Below are 24,335 nucleotides of genomic sequence, written 5' to 3'. Positions count from 1 at the left end.
ACTTACAGTTATCCCAAATCTAATTGTGAGGACCATATCAAGTTATGGGGCACACTTTAAAGATTATAATAGTTCAAACAAAAGCTCTCTTCATCTTTGAAAACAGAGGCCTTTCTTCTCTTCCCTGGGGGACAGCAGGGATCTTCATTTCTCTCCTCTCTATTCAAATTTCTAATGGAATCACAGGCATTTCAACATCTGCTTTCTTTAGCACAAATGCCTCTGCTCATGTCTACAGTTAAAACATTTCATCCTCCCCATAAAGCATTTTCTATGAGTTATAGGGAAACAAGAGTCTCTTCTCCATGGCTTAAAAACAGAGAAATTTCAGTCCACAACTCAACTTCTTCTCTCATCTGGGACCTGACACTTCCTTTTGTCTGACCTTGGTCTTTTCATACTGATTCTGTGCCTATCATCACCTTGGTCCTGTTCTTTCACTCAGGAGAGAGAACAAAGTGTCTGCAAGTCATATTCTGGGCAGTTAAAGAGTTCATATTTTGCCCAGGCCTGCAGATGGTCAAGAGATCTCTCCTGGGCCACAGTCCAGAGTTATTTTATGATGGAAAGTTTTTCTGTGGCTGTACTGGGGCCCGGGCCAGGATAGCAGGAGCCCAGGCCAGAAGGGCAGGGGCTGCTCTGGGAAGGGGGCAGGATCTCAACAGCCAGGCTAGAACTCAAGGGCTGCACCCATGAGCCAACGGCTCCCTGTCCCCCTTGCCTTGTGGTTTCTGGAAAAACTGATCAGGGGCAGCATTCCAGCCACACCATGGGTCAGTCTGGCCACTCTAGGGGGAGGGGTAAGCAGGCAGGACTTCAGCAGCTGATGGCCCTTCCTATCAATCCCCCTCCCCCAAGTTACTCAAAATTTGGAGGACAGAAAAAGAAGAAATAGAGGACACAGAGAGAAAGACAAAATAGTTACAGAGAAGCATACACACTGTTAGCAACTCCTGGATTCCTGCAGTGTTCAGTTTGAAATTCCAAGGGTAAGTAGAGTCAAGATGTGTGCTTACCTAGTGGTCTGTCCTAAATTCTCCTTGGTCTTCCTGGGTCCTTCCCCTGGGAGGGACTTTGGGTAATTTGGTCACTCAGGAGCTGGGCTGGGACTCCAGAGTTGGGTGTGGAACATTTCCTTTGGTGTGACACAGACCACAAGAGCAGAAGGAAGGGTAAAGACCATAGGTTGAGTCCATGGTCTGTGTTTTTTTCAAGCCCTGGGCCTTCGTGGGCCTCCCCCCAGGTGGGACTTTTGATTGCTCAGGCAATCAGAGCCTGGGTCAGCACCAGCCCACTGTGTGACTGACTGACCGCTCATCCCGAGGTGTCTGGGACATTGATCTCATCCAGCGTCTGACAGCGACCATGGAGACACTGTAGAACCTCATGGAACCATGGGTCAGTTGTGACAATGCGGGTCTAAGAACACCATGGTTACACTGAGGAGCCTCATGGAATTGAAGAGACCATTGTGACACTCTGGTGCCTCATGGAATCAGGGGAACAAATGCAAAACTCAGAATCCCTATGAAACCAATGGTCAAAGATGACACTTTGGGCCCTGCAAAAACAAGGAGCCATGGTGGCACTGAAACAGGGGGAATTAAAATTAAAATTAGTTAAGTGTAAAAATACAGAAGGATGCTTTAGCTAGAAGGGGGCTGACAAGATTCTATGAATGCTGAACTTTCGCTGTCTTTGCAGGAACACGAGGACAGAGGAAGGCTACAAGATAACATAGAGGGCCAAGAATGCATAAATGGGGTGGAAGAGTGACATCTATTCTAGATAATGGGGATTCCTTAGACCCCTGAGCCAGCAAAAACTGGTATCAATGTCTGAAAAGCAACTAATACTGATAAGCACACATTAAGAAGGCAAGGTGAAAAGCTCAACTGATAGGACTACTGTTTACTTCATCCCAAGGACCCCCAGATGATCACCAGAACAACCAACAACGAGCAGTGTGCAGTCACAAAGAGGCCTAGGTCTAATTTTAACATGAAGCAGGGACAGGCAGGGTTAGGACATGAATATGTATCAGGTGCATTGTGCAATCCTAGTTTGTAGAGAATAAAAAGAGAGGAACAGCTTGCCGAAGCTCTGCCTGTTTTTGGAGGAGCTATCCCCCCTGCACCTCAGCGCTGAATGAAATACATACCTATAACTTTGTGGGTTATAAAGCTTTTCCATGCATCAATTTGGGTGTCCCCACTGCTCCCCTGAGATTTTGGGGTGCCCCTTTACCCTCCAGATCTGAAGCTAGCGGAAAACACCATCTTCACTGCTCCGACAGACCAAAGTGCCTTGGTGTACTTGCGTTGCATCCTCTCCCAAGGTAACTTGGGGTTCCCTCCCACCCCTGGGGCCCTGACCTGGAGTTTTGAAGTGCCCTCTGAACGTTGGGTGCCTCCCTGACAGGCCCCTACCGAGGGTCATCTTTGTCCACATCGACAGGGAGGATGCAACAGTGGCCGTCATCTTCTCCTGGGCCATCATGGTGAGATGGGACACTTGAGTGCTCCAATAATCACCTAGATATCGCCAAAAATGACCTGGGTATCCCATGGTACTCCCAAAAATCACTTGAGTATTCCCAAAAAATCACCTGGGTACACCTGGGTAACCCTTGGACACCTGGATAATACAACACTCCTGGGCTCCCATAAAATTAATGTCCCAAAATTCCTCATTGCTTTGATTGGGTAGACCTGGTGTCCCTAAAAATCTGCATTGACTTTATAAGGTAGATTGGGTATCCCTACATTCCTTCTGACTTCAGTGGGGTACACTGGGTGTCCTCTTTATCCCAAATTATTGTCACTAATTTCTCAGTGGTCACAGCTTTGCCCCAGTGCTCCCAGTAACCCCTTTTGCTCCCCAGTGCCTCCTTTGCTGCTCCCAGTAGTCCAAGGAATAGCTCCCAATTTGACTTGTTTGCCCTCCCAGTTCTTCCAGTGCTCACAGTTTACCCACTTCCCCCTTTTCTCCTTTCTAGCGCTTCCAGTTTCCCCCCAGTGGTTCCAGTTCCTAACCCAGTGCTCCCACTTAGCTTTTCCCAGTGTTCTCAGTTGAACCAGTAACCATTCCCGATCAAGTCCTATTCCTGGCAAGACCTGGTGTCCCTCAATCCCCATTGACTTCAATGGGTAGATGCAATGTCCCCAAAGTTATGTTGCTAAAAATCCCCATTTTGGTCCTAGAATTCTCAGGTATTGGGCTAAAAATAGATTTTTTGGGCTTACCTGGAGGCACAGTTTCAGCACAGGCCACATGTGTGGGTTCAGGGATTCAGGACTGGCATGCAGGAATTCATCCAGGATTTTTAGAGCATTAGCACTGCAATCCTGGAGCGAAAATTCACAGAATTCAGCCCAAGATTTCCGCTAGATTTACCCAAATCTCATTTTAGCCCCAAATTTCCTCAAATCCACATTGACTTTAATGGGTAGACCAGGTTTCCCTAAATCCCTATTGATTTCAATAGGGTAGACCTTCGATCCCTATATCCCATTTGATTTTTAATATGGTAGACCTGGTTTCCTTACATCCCCATTGATTTCAAAGGGTAGGTCTGATGCCCAAAAATTTCCTATCAGGGGATTAGCATTTCAAAAGACAGGGTAACTGAGAGACATCATCAAAGATGGTTTATTGCTTTATTGCATCAGTCTCATAGAAGAGTAAGACATTAAAGGTGTCACATCCAAGGCTATAATATCAGAAGCTGCCTAATTCTTAGCTTCAATGCCTTATGTTAGTTTTTCATCCAATCAAATTCTTCTATGAAGTTCGCTAGCGTCTTTTTAGACCAATCATTAATTGTTTCGCTTCTCATGGCTTTGCACAATGTGTCATTTTTCAACCAATCCTATAACACTTCACAAACCTACATTAATACATCTTAAACTTCGAACTAACTATAACATGTTCTATTGATAAACTTTAAAATCTTTTACTATCTTACTTAAATACTGCTTTGCTTACACAATACATATCTCTGCTTAAAACATACTGCTATTTAAACTACAAACTTGTCATTCTTGTTTTATGTCTGCTTTACTTTTAACGCGCTACTTCTCCAACATTCTCCAAGGTCTTGGGTCAAATCTTGTCTCCATCTCTACCTCTGAGTCTGTATGCACAAGGCCCTGACAGCTCTCTATGTCTGCATTTCCCTCACTATTGTCATCTGTGCCTCCAATTTCCTGCTCTAACTGGAACCTGGGGACACTTTCTCAGTCGTGTCCCTCAGTTGGACCCATGAACGGGATCAGAAACTTTGGAGTTCAATTCTGACTAAATTCTTGAGAGGTTTCCGAGCAAACCATGGCTCTGCCTTAGTTTCTGTCTGGTCTAGTGCAGTTTATTCAGAAGGTTTTCCTACTCCAGTTCTGGAGAAATATGTCAAAGAACTTCTGAGAAATAGCCATTTTTATTTTTATGGGTGTATTTTAATTCTGTTCTCTTTAGACAAGAGGGGACTGCAGCATTCTGTGATTGATCTTAGTGAGAAATGTATTTGTAAAGGATTCTCAAAGCCTGACTGAAAGCTCACACAGTCTTGTACACCTGTACGCAAACTCTGAGATAAGATATGCTGACTTAGAAAGGCCATGGAATAGAGAAAACATTGAGAGAGAGAGATAGAATTAGAAAAAAAGTTTCAAATTATGGCATTACAAAAAGACCAGATATTTTGGAGAACTAGAACTGTGAAAGATGCATTGTTGCAAAGTCCTTCTAGGGTAAAATAATAGGTGATTGGTGTTAGAAGTATTAGCACAAGTGTTTGACAAAAACTAATTGGCTGAAAAATGTTTATAAGGTATGGTAACCCAGAAAAAGATTGGCTTATGATAGAATTTTGTCTTTGAATTTTACATCTCTTATGTTCCACCCTTCAAGGAGACTGATAATCGAACAAAATCTTTAAGAAAAAAACATGGCTCAGTTGCCCCATCCCTGTAGAGCTGGGATTTTCCAAGAGTGCTGAGTCCCTGGACATCAGTCCCTGAGTGGAAACGAAGGAAAACTTCTCAAGAACTCAAAATCATATTCAATCTCCAAAGTTTCTTGAAGTTTTAATGGGTCCCACTGAGGGACACAATTGAGAAAGCGTCCCCAGGTTCCAGTTAGAGCAGAACACTGGTGGCACTGATGACAGCTGGGGAAAAACAAGGGAAAGGTGTCTCTGATGCTGAGCAAACTTCCTTGGCTGACAGCTCTGCATCTGCCTGCCCCTGCCTGGCCACATAAAGCCTTGGGCTGCTCCAGACTCCTTCTAGGGGATGTGTTGCACCACAGCCCTTCTTGAAGAGAGAAATTCCTTTTTCCTTGTGTTCAGTCTGGACTGCGTCAGCTGTTCTTGCCATCAATCCTTTCTTTCTCTGTCTGTTTTCCACTATGTCAAAATGATCCACCATCTCTGAAATGGCCCTTCAATCCCTCTCCTCTGCTGTCCTCAGTCCCCACTCCACTGAGCACTGAGCTCTTTTGTCCCTATATATTTGTCATTTGCTTGAGGTTTCCAAACCCCACCTCTGGAGATCTCTGGCTCCAAAGGTGTTTTAAAATGAAAAAATTCAGCTCATAGTGTAAGCAAATCACCAGAGGAACAAGGACAGCCAGACCTCTCTGTTCTGGCTACATTTCTCTGGGAGCAATCCATGGATAGACAGAATTTAGGAGGCCAAATTCCAGTTTTGTCCGTAGCCCCTGGATGAGAAGACCAGTCCTTTCCCATATGAAGGAAAGCACAGGGTCTCAGTGCTCCATGGACTAATGAGAGACAGCCCTTGAGATGTCAAGTTCAGCTGGATCTGTCAGGTCACCCCTGGGAGGCCAAACCAATCATATCTGTTCCTACTTCACTTACCTTAAGAGGTCCCACAGTGTCACAATGGTCTCCATGGTTCCATGGGGCCTGTCAATGCCCCAGTGGTCTTCAGGAATCCATGGTGCCCTGCAAGACCACAAGGGCCCTTCGGCAGCAAGAGGCCCTCTAATGTAGCAATGGCCTCTTGGTTCTACAAAGCCCTGCTGCTTCACATCACCCCTTGGGAACATGTGGCCCATCAGTGCCACAGTGATGTCCTTGGTTCCACAAGGTCTCACAGTATCACAATTGTCCCTTGAATCCGTGGTGCCCTGCAGTTCTATAATGGCTCCTTGGTGCCACGGGGTCCCCAAGGTGTCACAATGGTCTCCATAGGAAGGAAACAACTGAGCCCCAGTGTTACAGGAGCAGATGAGGGACAGTCACCAGAGGCCAAGGACAGCCAGACCCTTGTCCTGGCAGCTTTCAATTGGGAGAAATCCTTGGATGTACAGAGTTTTGGAGGTGGAATCCCAGTTTCAGCCATGGATGCCTGGTCAAAATGGATGGGGTTTTTTTTCCATAGGAAAGAAAAGCAAAGCCCAGGTATTTTGGGAAAGATGAGAAGTGTCTGCCCATGGGCCAAGCCAGCTGGACCTGTCTCTCCTGACACCTTTCATCTGGGGGCAATCCTTGGATGTAGGTGTTTTTGGACGTGGAATCTCAGTCTTGGTTTTACGGGCCTGGAATGAAACGAGAGTTCATTAAGAAGGAAAGCACAGAGTGCCAGTGTTTCAAAAGATACATGAGATCGAGCCCTCAGGAAGCCAAGGCAGCCAGACTTGTCAGTCATGGCAGCTTTGGTCTGGAAGCTGTCCTTGGATATAGGGAATTCTGGAGGTGCATTCCCAGGTTTGGCCATGGATGCCTAGAGGAGAATGATGGTTCTTTTCCATAGGAAGGAAAGCCCAGAGTCCCAGTGATTCAGTTGCAGATGAGAACAGACCCTCCACATGCCACTGTCTGCCTCACCTGTCAGGTGGCCCCCAGGAGGTGCAGCCAGCCAAACCTGTTCCACCTGTTCCACGTTCCCTTAGTTCCACGGGACCCCACAGTGTCACAATGTTCTCCTTGAGCCCATGAGTCCCTGAAGTGACACAATATTCTCCTCGTCTTAATATTCTCCTTGTCACAATATTCTCCTTGCATCTGTCATCATGCAGTGTCATCATGGCCCCTGGGCTCCATGCAGCTTTGCTGTGTCACAATGGCTCCTTGTTTCTATGGGCCCACAGCTTCATCACTGACCCTTGGTTCCATAGGGGTCCTGAGTTTCACAATGATCACCCTGATTCCATGAGGCACCAGAGTATCACAATGGTCTCTTTAGATCCATGAGGTTCCATGGTGTCTTCATGGTTTCCTTGGATCTGCATTGTCCCAAATGATCCATGGTTCTATGAGTTTCTGTACTGTCAACAATGGTTCCTTTGTTCCAAAAAGGCCTTGATGTGTCAAAATGGCTCCTTGGTTCTATGACATTCCATAGTGTCATGTACAGAATATCACACTATGAAAAGTCAGTATCCATAAAGAATACAGAGGAGTCATTCAACTTTATTTGAATAAAAGGAAAGAGTACACCAGGGCACATGTTCACAGGGTTCCCTCTCCGGATGCTCCATAGGCTGAAGACTCCTTTTATCCTAAACTCCTGGTCACAGGCTGCCCTCTTCCTTTCCCCATTATCCAGGTACAAGGAAGATACAGCAGTCCCAAATGGCCTGCCACATCTTCCCCTCTTGAAACTGTCATTTTATGCCAAAGTTCATAACCTCAGGCTCCTGCAGACCCACTTGTCTGTTTAAGGAGCCAGGTTGACTGGGCGCTTTAATAAACCTGTTGCTTCAAGTTAATAGAGACATTAAGACCCATTTCAAAGATGTAAACTTCCATACTTCAGTCACTGAATTCCCTTTAAAGACATCTTGCCTATCAGTCACACTGGCCCCATGGTTCCAGGAGGTTCTGCAGAGTCACCATGGGGTGCTTGGACCTGCATTGTCCCAACTGACCCATGGTTCCATGAGGTTCCACAGTGTCACCATGGTCGCTGTAAGAGGCTGGATGAGATCAATGTACCAGACACCTCGGGATGAGCTGTCAGTCAGTCACACAGTGGGCTAGTGCTGACCCAGGCTCTGATTGGCCCAGCAATCACAAGTCCCACCTGGGGGGAGGCCCACAAATGCCCAGGGGCTCAAAACACGGAGCAGGCACTGAGCCCATGGTCCGTACCCTGCCTACTGCTGGGGTCTGTGTCTCACCCACACAGGAACCCGAGGAGTTGGTAGCCATGTGTGTGTCTCTCTATAGAGCTTCTGTCTTTCTGTCTCTCTCTCTCTCTTCTCCTAATGCTCTTTATATGGAACAGTTTTGGGTATCTCAACAACTGAAGTGTTTAATGCTTTCTATGGTTACATGGATTAAGCTAATGAAGTTCCTGCAATGACAAGTGTTTTATGTTGAATTGGATGTTGTATTAAATACTTTTCAAGCATTCCTTGATTTTTTTATACTTTGCCAGTAAAATTTTGTGTCATTTTGACCTCTTGAGAATATCTGGCTGGGGTTTCTCCTGTGCACCAAGCTTGAATAAAGAAACTTTTGGTGACCCCTAGTATTTCAGTGTTCTGGGGTGTTACAACCCCCCAGGCTCACAATGGCCTCTTGTTTCCATGAGGGCCCACAGTGTTAGGCTGGCCCTTGGTTCCATGAGCATCTGGAGTGTCACACAGGGTGATGCCATTTGTCCTTGCTGCCCCTCCCATCCCAGTGCCACAGGAACAGCCCCGAGCCGTCCGTGAGGGACAGGCCCTGCTGGGCCAGGTCTGGGTACAGCCCTTGGCTTTTCTGCTGCCTCCAACCAGCCAAGGCCTTGCTCAGCATTGCAGTTCCTGCTCTCAGCCTTTGGCTCCTGCAATCCTGCCCTCAAGGATCTGCTCTCACCAGTCCCTGGGGAGCCTTTGGCAGCCCCTGCCCTCAGTGGGGCCACTGATGCTCCAAGGCACTTGGAGTTTTGCTTCTGACTCCTTGAGCAGCTTCTTCAACCTTCTCTCAGTGTCTGAGGGTGCTGGACTCATCCCCAAATCCACCATGAGGATCATTAAAATACAGAAAGTTTTCAGGAGCTCTTTTCCTGTCTTTATTTGTCATCAAGTCTCCAGGGCTTGTGCAGTTGTTTGGAGTCAGTTTGGAGTTCTGTTAGGAGGAAGATTTGAAAGTGTGTCTCATGACTTCTTTATTTTCCTCAAGAGAATGTTTTTCTGTTTTTCATTTCAGAGATAAACTGATAGAAGCTTTCCACAGGTGATCTTCATGCTGAATGTCTGCTTAAGAGCTCTGGGCACAGAGAAGTATGAGCCCCTTGCAGACTGACCCAGTTCAGACAACTTGCTCCTCACCCCCAAACTCACCAATTCTTGATATCTCCCATCTGGGACTGGCAACCAAAAATATAAAAAAAACCTCATAAATTTATCTTAAAAAAAAAAAAAGTTATTAAATTATATAGTTATGTTTTTATGAGATATAATATTACTATTCTATACATTTAAACCTCATTTTTATAATTATATTAATAAATTTCATATTATTAGCAACCAAATAAATTATTGGTCATTGTTTCTAAGTAAGACAAATCCCCTAATTAACTTATTTCTCCCTCTTTAGGATAATTCATAATATTTGTAATCTTTTTATCATCTTTATTATCAGCTTTTTTTCAGACAGGGTCAAGTTGGGAACTTCAGGGTCCAGGGAGACATTTCTGGGGCACATTTGGGGCAGTATTAGGTCTGGAGAAAAAATTTAGAAGGAAGTCTGGGCTTCTGAGGGGCACTTGGGGGTCCAGGGAAGCACTTGGAGGTCACGGAGGAGAATCTGGGACCCTTCAGGGTCCAGGCAGGGCAATGGAGGAGCTCTGTCAGGGCTCTCTAGGGTGTGGGGGATGATGGGAGTTGTAGGCGCGGGTATAGTAGGGTGTAAAGGGGCTGCAGAGCATCATGGGAGTTCCAGGCAAAACTGCAATGTCTCTTTGTGAGTCATGGGGCATGATGGGGGATGGAGTCTCAGCTGGAATGGTGTATTAATTAAAACATGGAGCATGATGGGTGCTGTAATCACGGAACTGCCTCTTGCCGAGAGTTTGGGGTTCAGGAGGGCCCTATGGGGACACTTTTGCCTCTGAACAGCGACTTGAGGTCCTCAGAGGGGAACGTGTACGGTTCGGGAGAGCTTGGAGGGATCTTGGGGAGCTCTAACCAGGCTCTTTAGGGCACGGGACACAGCAGGAATTTTAGACGACTGACTGGATTATGAGGTGCTCTGAGGTCATGGGGGATGGCAGGAGATGAATTCCCAGAAGTGGCTGTAACGGGCATCTGTGGGGTTGGGAGCGTTCCTGGGATTCGGGGATGGTTTGGGGAGGTTCCCAAATGGGCGCTGAGGGTACACTTGGGGATCCTGGAGGACATCGGGGGGGGGAAATACCGGTGTTTTGTGGAGCTCGGGGAGTGATGGGTATTGTAGTCCCGGCTCCAATGGGGCTCTATGGGGCCGCGGGGCATGATGGGAGTTTGAGGCACAAAGGAAAGATGGCGCTGGCTCGAGGCACAACCCCTGAGGCCCTGATCCCCGGCCTGAACCTCCTTGGTGGCACCTTGGGCTGGCACACACCTGAGGAGTGTGTGTGTTTTCCATAGGGAAAATTAGGAGTTTTAGATTGCTTCAAAAGTAAAAAAAAATGGAAAAAATCCTGTTTGCTTGAATGGAGGCAGCTCTCCAAGCAAAGCAGGACACAGGTGAGTGAGGGAAGACAGGATGGGTTGGGGAATGTGGAGCAAGATTGTCCACACTTGGTCAGACCTCAGGGCACAGCTTCTCTGAGCAGGCCAGACTTCTTGAGAAGAGACCCTGGATCAATGTCAATCACAGAATGCTGCAATCACCTCTGCTTTAAAGAGAACAGCAATAAAATACACCCTTTAAAATACGAATGAATATTTTTAAGATGCACTTCGAAATATTTTTCCATAACTATTATAAGAAATATTCCTAATGAACGGCACCAGACCAGAGGGAAATCAAGGCACAACCATGGTTTGTTAGGAAACCTCTCAAGAACTCCAAGTTAAAATAAATCAAATAAAAGTTTCCTAAAGTTTTAATGGGTCCCAGGGAGGAACCTTAGTGACAAAGTGTCCCCATACCACAATCAGAGCAGAGAACTGGAGGCAGAGATGACAGGTGGAAACCAAGAGAAGCCAAGTCTTGGTGCCCTGGGGCACAGCAGGGTCTGTGCCACTAAGGGCTGGGAGGAGACACCTTGTCCTGAGCCACTGGGGCCTCCTGGCACAGCCCCAGCAAGGCTGGGCACTGTCACCCCTTGTGCTGCCCTCAGCATCCCCCCACATCCCAGTGGCCTCAGGGATGTGCTGGGACCAGTCCCTGGGGAGCCTTGGTCAGGGATGGCCTTGGGGGCTCCTTCATGCTCCCAGGGGCTGCAGGTTTTTCCAAGGGCTTTGGGTTTTGCTTTTGCCTTGGAGTCTCTGAAAGCTTTGTGCAATCATGGCCTCCAGTTATCTCCTTCAATTAGTCTCTTGAGAGGCTTTGTTAGTAACAACACTCAGTGAGGCTCAATGCCTCTAGGTGCTTCAGCTTTACAAAGCTTTTTAGTTTTTCCTTTCCACACTGACTTTCCGAGAAATGAGAAAACTCAGACAAAGAGGGGGTTTCAATTTTTTTTGAAGCAATCCAAATTTTTAAATTTTCCCTACTGCAAAGAGGCACAAGGTGCCACCAAAGAAATTCCTCACCCCCAAGGCAGAACCTTGCAAGCAATGTTTGAGACCTTTGCACTCCTTGGTTCCCTGAGGCCTTGCAGTGTCACAAAGGCCCCTTGCTTCCATGAGGTTCTGAAGTGTCACAATGGAGATTTGGGTCTATGGGTCCCTACAGTGTCACAATGCTCTTTATGGTTCCATTAGGCCTTGATCTATCACAATGGACCCCTGGTTCCATGAGGTCCATTGGTGTCACCATGGTCTCCTTGGTTCCATGAGGCATCACAATGCCACAACACACCCTTGGTTCCATGAGGTTCCTGCAGCAGGACTTCCCCTGTGACACAGCAGAGCTCATCTGTTCTGTCCATCAGCTGGGGCTGTAACTCAGGGCATCTTCCCTCTCTCAGGAATTGCTGAGATAACCCAGGCTGGACATCAGTCTTGTCCTGAGTTCTCTCTGGTGCCAGGGAGGTGGAATTTCCAGCTGACCATAAACATCTTGCCTTGAGAGCAGACTGAAGGGAGATAAGCCTTGAATTTCTGAGTGACTCACACTTCACTTTGCAAACTATGAAAGCCACACAAAACTTTGACAAAGCAAAAGTCTTCTGCATAGTCCCTGCAAAAGGATAGGGCTTATCTTCCAAGTCTGGATGCATCTTTATGCTTACTTTTCTGGAATGTGAGTGAAAGGGCTCCATGTGCACTCCCTCATCAATTTGTTGGTAAGTTACATTGACTCCTGATCTCTGCTATTTCTTCACTACCTGTAATATGTTAACTTTATTGTGCACTGTGTTTCTATCTACCTGCACTTCTTTTGTTTATCCTGTGCAGTAAGTAGTCAATTTAAAGTCTCTTGTCTGTTAATCTTGAGTCCATTCAGTAAATAATTTCTTTTATAATATACCTAATTTTCTACTCTTAAGAACTTAGTAGAAAAAGCAATTTGAAGTGCAGGTCGCCAGAAACAGAGCTACTGCCAGAAACCTGAGCATAAGGCAGGACTTGTCTAAGCTTTCACTACATTTGTAAAAACATATTACATTAAAAAATGAGAGAAGACTTTTTTCCCATTTCTTTTTTTCCTCTTTATGCGCTGATATCAACAATTTCAATTTAGCTGATCTTGAGCACCTCCTAATGTAGTCAGAATAGATACGAAAATCAAGACCCTTTATGGCTGACCATCAATCACACTTTGTCCCTACCCCAACCCCACCATTTCCGTTATCCAACCCCTGGCACTCAGAGCAGTCCTGTGCAAATCAGAGCTTCCTCCAGCCCAGGCTGTACGTGCAGCTTTCAGCTCCTTGGCACCAACTCCCAACTCCCAACCTGCTTTCCTTGGAGAAGGAACTGCCTGAGACACAGAGGGATCTTCATTTATTGTCAGCAAACACAACCAAGGGAAGGCACAGCTCCATAAAAACCAAAAGTCATTCCTCTATTGCATATTACATCCACTTTCACAGCAGACAGTCTCAGACCAATAGAAAACACATTCTGTGCCCAGCACAGATCCCATGATGCCCCAAACCCACCCTGCCCCGATTCTGCCCAGATTTGCTCTTTGCACACATGAGACACGCTGAAGTCACGAATTCCTTCCATGCCCAGAGGAAGGAAAATTGAAAGTGGCTGAAGAGCTCTCTTGTGCACAGCTACAGCTGCACTAATGCCAATATTCTGGGCTCACAGGAACTTGATCCAACAGCCTCTGCTCCTGCCTGGCACTGCCAGGTTGGCATGAGGAGCCCCTCAGCCTTCCCTGCTCTTGGCTGGACAAGCCCAGCTCCCTCAGCATCTCTGCACAGCCAAAGGGCTCCAGCCCCACCTTGGAGGCCCTTCCCTCACCCTACTCCAGCTGCCAGACATCATTCCTGCTCTGGGGAACCCAAACCAGGCCCCATTGACCTGGGTAATCCACGTCCTTGATGTCCTGGTCACACAGCCCTGGCCCCTTTTCCCCATGTCATGCTCTGGGGTTGATTTGTGGAACATCCTTGGGGGAGGCTGTGGCTCCACGTGGAGCAGGGAGGTACAGAGGGACAGGGGACCTTGCTGGACATGAACAGCATTGGACTTGTCTGGGGAAACTGTGAGGGGGGCTGGGGCAGAGTGACCAACCCAGTGACCTTACACAGCCCAGGTGATGATGCAAAGACAGCCTACGATGTCGTAGCTGCTTGATGACCTCACAAAACCCACTCTGTGTTGTCATAGCCCACTCTGTGACCTCATGTTACCAGACGATAAATTGCCCACCCTACGTGAAACAACACAATGCTTGTTCTCCAAAACCACTCGCCTCTGGAAACCACACAATGCCCCTTGTGTAAGAAGGGGAACTGGAATTCACCAGCCTCAGTGTCCTGCCAACTCAGCCAGGCTGACTGGAACATTGGGGGTCCACGACCACCAGGAAACACTAGAGAGACCCCCAGGACAGAAGAACACTCCCAAGGAAAGCTCTGTCTCCTGCTGTTCACAAACAGAGATGGGTTGGTGAGAGATGTGGTGGTCAGTGGCTTCCTGGGGTACAGTAACCATGAAATATTAGAGTTTTTATTATTCTGTGAAAGAAGTAGAGGCATCAACAAAAGTTCTACCCTGCAATAATGGAGAGAAGACTTTGGCTTATTGAGATGTAGATTTGTGCAGAGAGTGCCAAATTAGGTATTGAATTTTTTAAGGGATACCATCCTTAAAAAAAAAAGGCGTCCAGGAATGATGGACACACTGCAAGAAAGAAATTTTGAAGGAGAAGGAGCAGCCTGTCCCTGTGTGCCAAAAGTGAGGAAAATGACTGGCCTGGCTGTGCATGGAGCTTTTTCCAAGAACACAGGGAAAAAAGAGGTTGCATCATCTTTGGATAGAGGGGCAGGAAACTCAGGAAATGTTTAAGGCTGTTGCTCAGTCATGCAGAAAGAAAATTAGAGAGGTGAAAGCTCCATTAGGACTTAAACTGGCCACCTGTGTGAAGGATAACAAAAATTATTTTTTCAATACAATATTGGCAATAGTGGGGTAAGGACAACCTACATCCCTTATTGCTTATTCCTTATCATATTTTCAAAAATAAAGCAAGTTGTCCTCAGGGCAAATGTTCTGCTGAGCTGGTAGATGGGGCAGGGAGCAGAATAGACCCCTGTAATTCAAGAGAAAGCAGCTGCTGACCTACTGAACCATTCAGGTGCTCACAGGTCTCTATGAAGCACTTGATATTTATTCTAGGGGGATGAGGGAGCTGCTGGGAGGTGCTCGCCTGTCACCATACACGCTAGGAGTCGTGTATATTAATGACAAAGACTTTTCCAGCTATGAGGCCATAGAAGCATTTCAGTGAAAGTCGGAACCATATTTATAGTGTGGTTCGCAAGTCTCGAACAGGACAGGCGTCCATTGGAAAACAGAAGAAAACAAATCCTATCACATAGCTTGAGAACTGTTTCTCAGTCAACACCAGGTGCTAATCTTTATTATTAATTCCTTTCTGTTTTTCCCAAATGTTATCATCCTGGGAAAGGCTCAGGCCGGAGCTGAGAAACAGTCTGAGCATGGGAAAGGTTTCCCAGCATGAGAAACAGAAAAAGAGCTCCGAGCCTGAAAAGGCCTAGCAAATTTTGCCTGGCCCTTCAATGGTGTCCACATGCTCCATAATTTCTCATCAGACGTGGCTCACAAGGGAGGTTCTAAAAGACTGGAGGTGCAAATGTGACTCCATCCCCAAGAAGAGCTGGAAGGAGAATCTGGGGAAATGCAGGCCTGTCAGCCTGACCTCATTACCGAGGTCCTGCAATTCGGACTCAATGACCCCTGCAGCACTTCAGGCTGGGGACAGAGTGGCTGGGCAGTGGCTAGGCAGAAATGGACCTGGGGGCACTGAGGGACAGCAGGCTGGATATGAGCCAGCAGTGTGCCCAGTGGCCAAGAAGGCCAAAGTTTCCTGGCCTGGATCAGGAATGGTGTGGCCAGCAGGAGGAGGGCAGTGATTATCCACCTGTGCTCAGCACTGGTGAGGTAGCACCTTGAGTGCTGTGTCCACTTGTGAGCCCCCCAATTTAGGAAGGACATGTAGGGGCTGGAGCAGAAAAGGGCAAAAAAGGCTGGTGAGGGGTCTGGAACACAAGTACTGTGAGGAGTTGGCTGAGGGGCTGGAGTTGTTTATCACGGAGAAGAGGAAGCTCAGGAAGACAAGGTGGTGTCAGGGCACAAGTTGGACTTGATGATCTCCAAGATCTTTTCCAGCCTGGCTTATTCTGTGATTCTCTGAAACCACCCCTGCAGCAGTTGCAGGATGAGCCCTGGACCTCCTCTTCAGAAGCTCCAGCAGCCCAGGTCCTTCAGCTTCTCCACACAGCCCCAAAACCCATCCTGTCAGTCCTGCAGAGCCTCTCAAGCTACTCCTCACTGCCCAGAACAGGGAGCCCCACACCCAGACACACCAGCCCAGATATGCCCCCCTGGCCTATGGTGCCTTTGGCAAGGGAGCAGCACGAGGCACTGCAGGACCCTGCAGACTCTTCCAGAAGCACTTGTAGGATGATCCTGCTCCCAAAGGGATGTTCCCATGGTGCCAACTCAGGAACTGAAATGGTGAGTGCAGCCATAGAGGAAAGGGAAAACATGGATGGGCTGTTGCATGGGAGGAGACAGGGATGGGCAGGAAGAAGAAACCAGGATTAGGAAAGATGAAAGAATTCAAGGGGGAAGAAAAGAAAATGCTCAGGGCAGTTTGGCAGTGTCTGCCAGGTAGCCCTGGCTCTGCGCTACCAACATCTGCAATGGGACTGGAAACTCACAGCTCATGGAAACAATGTTTCTGGCTGACTTCAGAAGCCAGGACAAACCTGAGTGGTTTCCCTCTTATCCCCCAGCCCTTGCTGGCCCCAGGGGCTGATGGCATTTGTGCTCACTCACCTCCATCTCCCCACAGCAGCACCATGGGGGTGCTGACACCTGCTCTGTGCAGTGCAAACAGGGGCTCCTGAGCCAGTGCTGCCGTGTCTGTGCCTGCAAGGATGCAGCACCTGTGTGAGCTGGGAGAGAGGCCAGGGCTGCAGAGGGGGGATGTTGTTGGCAGGTGCATGAGGACGCTCTGGGACGCTGCTCTGTGCTCTCCAGCACAGTGGGGATGGATCAGCCCCTGCTCTGCTGCTCCTTGCCAGGGTCTCCCCTTTGCTGGGACCTTGCAGGGCACCAGCCATGCTGTTTGCCCCCAGCCTGCCCATAGCCACCCTGGGGCTGATCACAGGGGTTTTCTGTGCTCAGCACTGGCCTGGCCAAGTGTTGTGGAGAGAATCTGGGCAAGAAGCCTGGAGCCCCTAGGCCCTGCCCTGAGGTGTCAGTGCTGCCCCAGCAGTGCTCATGGCCTGTCCCTGCTGCAGCCCTGGCACTGCCACCCCTAGGGCTGTGCTTGGCCCCAAGAACACTCAGGCCCTGCAGCAACATGAGGGGCAGGAGGGCAGTAGGGCAGTGGCACAGGAGCAGCACTGGCAACACAAAGTGCTGCTGCTGCTGGGCACAGCTGCTGTGCCAGCACTGATCTGCCCCAGCTCTGCACACAGACATTGCTGCTGCAGCTCCAGAGAAGGGAACACAAGGGGCATCTCAGGAGGAATGTTTACTAGCACATCTTTCTTTTTTTCATTGAAATCTTCTGAGAGCACAGTTCCTTATTGAAACAGTCTGTGGATCTCAGTTTATTTGAAATGGAAAAGAAAGAGAAATGGCACAAAGATTGACCTTTATTTGTGAACATTAATTAAAAACAAAAATGACACAAAAAAAACAAAAAAAAAAAAAAAAAAAAAAAAGAGCCTGAAACCAAACAGTAAAGTGCTATCACAATTTACTTTTTTGCAAGTGATTTTCAGAAACTGGCAACCAAGTTAATGCTTCCAATATCGTTTAGTGATCAGTCTCCACACTTCAGCCTTGAGCTCCTGGTTCCTCAGGCTGTAGATGAGGGGGTTCAGGGCTGGAGGCACCACTGAGTACAGAACTGACAGTGCCAGATCCAAAGATGGTGAGGACATAGAGGGGGGCTTCAGGTGAGTAAAGGTGGCCGTGCTGATTAACAGGGAGACCACAGCCAGGTGAGGGAGGCAGGTGGAAAAGGCTTTGTGCCGTCCCTGCTCAGAGGGGATCCTCAGCACAACCCTGAAGATCTGCACATAGGAGAAAACAATGAACAGGAAAAGCCCAAACACTAAACAGGCACTAAGAGCAATGAGCTCAAGTTCCCTGAGGTTTGAGTTTGAGCAGGAGAGCTTGAGGATGGGTGGCAGTTCACAGAAGAACTGGTCCAGGACATTGCCATGGCACAAGGGCAGGGAAAATGTATTGGCTGTGTGCAGCAGAGAAGTGAGAAAGCCACTGGCCCAGGCAGCTGCTGCCATGTGGGCACAAGCTCTGCTGCCCAGGAGAGTCCCGTAGTGCAGGGGTTTGCAGATGGACACGTAGCGGTCATAGCACATGATGGTCAAGAGACAGTATTCTGCTGAAATGAAAAACACAAAGAAAAAGACCTGAGCAGCACATCCTGAGTAGGAGATGTTCGTGGTGTCCCAGAGGGAATTGTGCATGGCTTTGGGCACAGTGGTGCAGATGCAGCCCAGGTCAGTGAAGGCCAGGTTGAGCAGGAAGAAGAACATGGGGGTGTGCAGGTGGTGGCTGCAGGCTACGGAGCTGATGATGAGGCCGTTGCCCAGGAGGGCAGCCAGGAAGATGCCCAGGAAGAGGCAGAAGTGCAGGAGCTGCAGCTGCCGCGTGTCTGCCAATGGCAGCAGGAGGAAGTGGCTGATGGAGCTGCTGTTGGATATTTCTGCCATATGGGCATGGTGGACCACTGAGAGAAGACATTGACAAGCTGGAAAAGATTTTTTTGAGTCAATCCTTTGCAATTATATTATGAATCCTCTCAAAACTGCTTCTCTTCCTGTGGAGGAACTTCAGTTTTCTTTTTTTTTTTTAAATATCTATTTTGCACTGCTGACTTACTGCCTCTTCTTCTGCATTGCTCTCAGCCTTAACACTGGGGAGTCTAGACGGAAAACAGGGCTCCTGTGCCCCATTGCAGTCAGACCTGCTGGTCCCACACAGCTGCCCTGTGCTCATTACACCCCCCACTAATTCACGGTGATCAAAATTACAGTGTGCTGGAAAAACAAAGTGGATTCTTTGAAGGCTCCAGTTTCAATGTCAATTTTCCTAAACCCTTTTCTCTTTCCCTGTGCAGCTGGACTTAGAAGGATATCCAGGGCTGTTTTGGCTCTTTGCTGCTGGGAGTTGTGCCTTTTAGGAGCTGTTTCTCTGTATCCAAGGCCTGATATCCCTTATCCCTGTACCCTTGCCAGAGACCAGCCCAGCCCTGGGGGCTCAGTTCTTCCCTGCACACCCCTCCCAGCACAGGGCACTGCCCAGGGGCATCTCCCTGCCAGCAGGGCTTTAAGGGCAGCTCGCAGAAACTGAGATGCTGCAAGCCAAGGTGCTGGTGATGCTGTCTGTAACCGGAGGAGGGTGAGGAGGCACTTTGTGAGGGAGATCTGCTGATGTCCAGTGGGACAGTGCAGGAGACACAGTGACACAGACACACTTGACAACCCCTTTCCCTTCCCTTGAGGAGAAAGCTGAGAGCAGCCCTGGCCATGCAGCACCATGTGCACAGCAGGAGGAATCTGCCCTGATGGGGGTCACTCCTTCCACCTCCAACTTCTCCCCACTGTCCATGGGGAGCTGCCAGGCAGGCTGAGAACTGACCCTGGCAGCTGGCACATGCCCTGGGCTGGCCAAGAGCCTCGAGGGCTGCAGGAGCTGCTCTGCAGGACAGCCTTTACAGCCCTGGCTGCAGCCCCAGCTTCAGCCCTGCAGTCATCCCTGGCAGCAGGAGCCATCCTGCCCTGTCCCTCTGACAGTGCCCAGGGCAGTCCAGCACTGCAGCACATCCTCCTCCTCATCCTCCTGTACCTCAGAGGAACTGGGAGAGTCCTCCTGACACATGTGCTGGCTCCAGGAGATCCCTCCAGAAGCATAGGGAACATTGCCCTGCACACACACACTCACCATGTCCAGGGCTGTGAAGATGTTTCCCCAAGTGAAGTCTCAGCTCCATGTCTTCCCAGTCCTGATTGTCTCTAGCCTGTCTGTGCCTGGCTTCTGTCCCCTCAGTGACTGCAGGCAGTGCCCTCAGCCCTGCTGGGCTGGGAGAGGAGCTGCTCCTCTGCAGAAATGTCTTTTTGAAGCTCTTCTTGGTTTACCTTGGGAGCAGCCTCTGTGCCAGGAGACCAGCCCAGCTCAGCAGCAGAGACACAGCACAAGGACTTCAATGACTCTCTCAGGGATTTGGTGCTGTTTACGTCACACTCAGTCCCTGTGACTGTTCAAAAAAGTTTTCAAAACTCAAAATTTAATTGAAACTCCAAAGTTTCTCAAAGTTTTAATGGGTTCCACTGAGGGATATGACTGAAATTTTCCCCAACTTCCAGTTAGAGCATCAGGTGGCACTGATGACAGAGGGGAACAAACAAGTGAATGGTGTCTCTGATGCTGAGCAAACCTGGATGTGTTTCAGGAATTCCAAAAGCCAAGGCCTGAGCCCCAGGCCCTGGCAAGGCAGATTCTGTCCCTCCCTCATTGCTCAGGGCTCTTTCCGGGGCACTGAGCTCTGGGCATGTGCAATGCCAAGGGCAAGACCATGGGGTGGCCCCTACCAGGCTGCTGAGCAGGGACAAGGAGGCAATGAGGCCCCAGCACAGCAAGGCTCACTTGTCCCCTGCTGGCCTCAGGCCCAGGGCCAGCAGCCATGGCCCAAGTGCTGCAGCAGTTGGCTCTGGCAGGGCCTTTCAGCTGCTGCCCATCCCTGTGCCCTCTGCAGCCCAGACTGTCCTATGGTGTCCATGCCCTGCTCCTCTGTCCCTGCAGGCTGTCGTCATCCCCCGACTGCCCCACCTCGCTGGCCCTTCCTTTGCTGACAGCTCTGCATCCTGCCTGCCTCTGCTTGGCCACACAAAGCCTTGGGCTGCTCCAGACTCCTTCTGGGAGACGTGTTGCACCACAGCCCTTCTTGGAGAGAGAAATTCCTTTCTCCTTGTGTTCAGTCTGGACTGCCTCAGCTGTTCTTGCCATCAATCCTTCTTTCTCTTTATGTTTTCCACTATGTCAAAATGATCCACCATCTCTGAAATGGCCCTTCAATCCCTCTCCTCTGCTATCCTCAGTCCCCACTCCACTGAGCATTGAGCTCTTTTGTCCCTATATATTTGTCATTTGCTTGCGGTTTCCAAAACCCACCTCTGGAGATCTCTGACTCCACTCCAAGGTGTTTTCAAATAAAAAAATTCAGCTCATAGTGTAAGAAAATCATCAGAGCAACAAGGCCAGTCAGACCTCTCTGTTCTGATTACATTTGTCTGGGAGCAATCCTTGTGTAGACCGAATTTAGGAAGCCAAATTCCAATTTTATCCATAGCCCCTGGATGAGAAGACCAGTTCTTTTCCATGGGAAGGAAAGCACAGAGTCTCAGTGCTCCATGTACTGATGAGAAACAGCCCTTGTGATGTCAACGTCAGCTGGATATGTCAGGTCATGCCTGGGAGGCCAAACCAATCAGACCTGTTCCATCTTCTCTTACCTTAAGAGGCCCCTCAGTGTCACAGTGTTCTCCTTGCTTCTGCACTGTCACAATGGCCCTTTGATTCCATGAGGCCTCACAGTGTCACAATGGTCTCCATGATTCCATGGGGCCCGGCAATGCCACAATGTTCTCCATGGATCTACAGTGTCCTGCAGGATCACAACAGCCCGTTGGCTGCACGAGGCCCTGTAATGCAACAATGAGCTCTTGGTTCCACAAAGCCCTGCTGCTTCACATTGGCCCCTTAGGACCATGTGGCCCATCAGTGCCACAGTGATTTCCTTGGTTCCACAAGGTCTCATAGTGTCACAATTTTCCCTTGGATTTGTGGTGCCCTGCAGTTTTCTAATGGCCCATTGGTGCCACAGGGTCCCCAAGGTGTCACAATGGACTCCATAGGAAGGAAACAACTGAGGCCCAGAGTTACAGAGGCAGATGAGGGACAGTCACCAGAGGCCAAGGACAGCCAGACCCTTGTCCTGGCAGCTTTCACTTGGGAGAAATCTTTGGATGCACAGAGTTTTGGAGGTGGAATCCCAGTTTCAGCCATGGATGCCTGGTCAAGACAGATGATTTTTTTTTCCATAGGAAAGAAAAGCAAAGCCCAGGTATTTTGGAAAAGATGAGAGGTGTCTGCCCATGGACCAAGCCAGCTGGACTTGTCTCTCCTGACACCTTTCATCTGGGGGCAACCCTTGGATGTAGGTATTTTTGGAGGTGGAATCTCAGTTTTGGTTGTATGTGCCTGGAATGAAAGGAGAGTTCATTAGGAAGGAAAGCACAGAGTGCCATTGTTTCAAAAGACACATGAGATCGAGCCCTCAGGAAGCCAAGGCAGCCAGACTTGTCAGCCATGGCAGCTTTGTTATGGGAGCTGTCCTTGGATATAGGGAATTCTGTAGGTGAATTCCCAGTTTTGGCCATGGATGCCTAGAGGAGAATGACGGTTCTTTTCCATATGAAGGAAAGCCCAGAGCCCGTGTTTCAGTCACAGATGAGAACAGACCCTCCACATGCCAATGTCTGTCAAACCTGTCAGGTGGTCCCCAGGAGGCCCAGACAGACAGACCTGTTTCACATTCCCTTGGTTTCCTGGGGCCCTACAGTGTCACAATGTTCTCCTTGAGCCCATGAGTTCCTGTAGTAACATAATATTCTCCTTGTCTTAATATTCTCCTTGCATCTCCTTGCATAGTGTCACCATGGCCCTTTGCTTCCATAAGGTCCTGCAGTGTCATCATGGCCCCTGGGCTCCATGCAGCGCTGCTGTGTCACAATGGCTCCTTGGTTCTACAGGCCCACAGTTTCATCACTGAGCCTTGGTTCCATAGGTGTCCTGAGTTTCACAATGATCCCCTTGATTCCATGAGGCACCAGAGTGTCACAATGGTCTCTTTAGTTCCATGAAGTTCCATGGTGTCTTCATGGTTTCCTTGGATCTGCATTGTCACAACTGACCCACGGTTCCACGAGTTTCTGTACTGTCAACAATAGTTTCTTTGTTCCAACAAGGCCTTGATGTGTCACAATGGCTCCTTGGTTCTGTGACATTCCATAGTGCCATGTATGGAAAATCACACTATGAAAAGTCAGTGTCCATAAAGGTGACAGAGGAGTCATTCCACTTTATTTGAATAAAGGGTAAGAGTCCAGGTACAAGGAAGATACAGCAGTCCCAAACCGCCTGCCACATCTTCCCCTCTTGAAACTGTCATTTTATGCCAAAGTTCATAACCTCAGGCTCCTGCAGACCCACTTGTCTGTTTAAGGAGCCAGGCTGACTGGGCGCTTTAATAAACCTGTTGCTTGAAATTAATAGAGACATTAAGACCCATTTCAAAGATGTAAACTTCCGTACCTTCAGTTACTGAATTCTCTTTAAAGACATCTTGCCTATCAGTCACACTGGCCCCATGGTTCCAGGAGGTTCTGCAGAGTCACCACGGGGTCCTTGGACCTGCATTGTCACAACTGACCCATGGTTCCATGAGATTCTTCAGTGTCACCATGGTCGCTGTCAGAGAGTGGATGAGATCAATGTCCCAGACACCACAGGATGAGCTGTCAGTCAGTCACACAGTGGGCTGCTGCTGACCCAGGTTCTGATTGCCCCAGCAATCACAAGTCCCACCCGGGGGGAGGCCCACGAAGACCTGGGGGCTTAAAACACGGAGCAGGCACTCAGCCCATGATCCGTACCCTACCTTCTGCTGGGGTCTGTGTCTCACCCACACTGGAACCCTAGGAGCTGGTAGCCATGTGTGTGTCTTTCTACAGAGCTTCTGTCTCTCTCTCTTTCTTGTCTTTCTAATGCTCTTTATATCTAAGAGTTTTGTGTACCTCAATTATTTAAGTGTTTGATGATTTCTAAGGTTTAATGGGCTAAGCTAATCAAGTTCTTATGATATGTTTTTACGTTGAATTAGACATTGCAATAAATCCTCTTCCAAAGTTCCTTGATTTTCTGTACTTTGTCAGCAAAATTTTTTTGCCATTTTGACCTCTTGAGTATATCTGGCGGGGAATTCTCCTGTGCACCAAGCCTGAGTAAAGGAAACTTTGGTCACCTGCAGCATTTCAGTGTTCTGGGGTGTTACAGCCACTCAGGCTCACAATGGCCTCTTGTTTCCATGAGGCCCCACAGTGTCACACTGGCCCTTGGTGACATGAGCATCTGGAGTGTCACACAGGGTGATGCCATTTGTCCTTGCTGCCCCTCCCATCCCAGTGCCACAGGAACAGCCCCGAGCCGTCCGTGAGGGACAGGCCCTGCTGGGCCAGGCCTGGGCTCAGCCCTTGGCTTTTCTGCTGCCTCCAACCAGCCCAGGCCTTGCTCAGCATTGCAGTTCCTGCTCACAGCCTTTGGCTCCTGCAATCCTGCCCTCAAGGATCTGCTCTCACCAGTCCCTGGGGAGCCTTTGGCATCCCCTGCCTCAGTGGGGCCATTGATGCTCCAAGGGAGTTGGAGTTTTGCTTCTGACTCCTTGAGCAGCTTCTTCAACCTTCTCTCAGTGCCTGAGGGTCCTGGACTCA

The 24,335-nt window shown here is 48.7% G+C and overlaps 2 protein-coding genes across 2 annotated transcripts in view; both read right to left on the bottom strand.

Moving 5' to 3' along the window:
- The window catches only part of LOC306815439 (Fc receptor-like protein 4), a gene marked incomplete at its 3' end in the record, with an annotated part of 222,821 nt that overhangs the window by 173,163 nt on the left and 25,323 nt on the right, over positions 1-24,335 (bottom strand). The window lies entirely within an intron of this gene.
- On the bottom strand, positions 17,559-18,500 carry LOC306815441 (olfactory receptor 14J1-like; the record flags this gene model as incomplete). The annotated part of the gene is made up of 1 exon (XM_079332000.1): positions 17,559-18,500. One exon carries the CDS (start codon positions 18,498-18,500, stop codon positions 17,559-17,561), a length of 942 nt encoding a protein of 313 aa, XP_079188126.1.

The sequence above is a fragment of the Erithacus rubecula genome (assembly GCF_903797595.1).
Source record: "Erithacus rubecula genome assembly, contig: scaffold_133_arrow_ctg1, whole genome shotgun sequence".
NCBI classification, from domain to species: Eukaryota; Metazoa; Chordata; class Aves; order Passeriformes; family Muscicapidae; genus Erithacus; species Erithacus rubecula.
The sequence above is the reverse complement of the archived record's forward strand: the minus strand, read 5'-3'. Positions and strand labels throughout refer to the sequence as shown.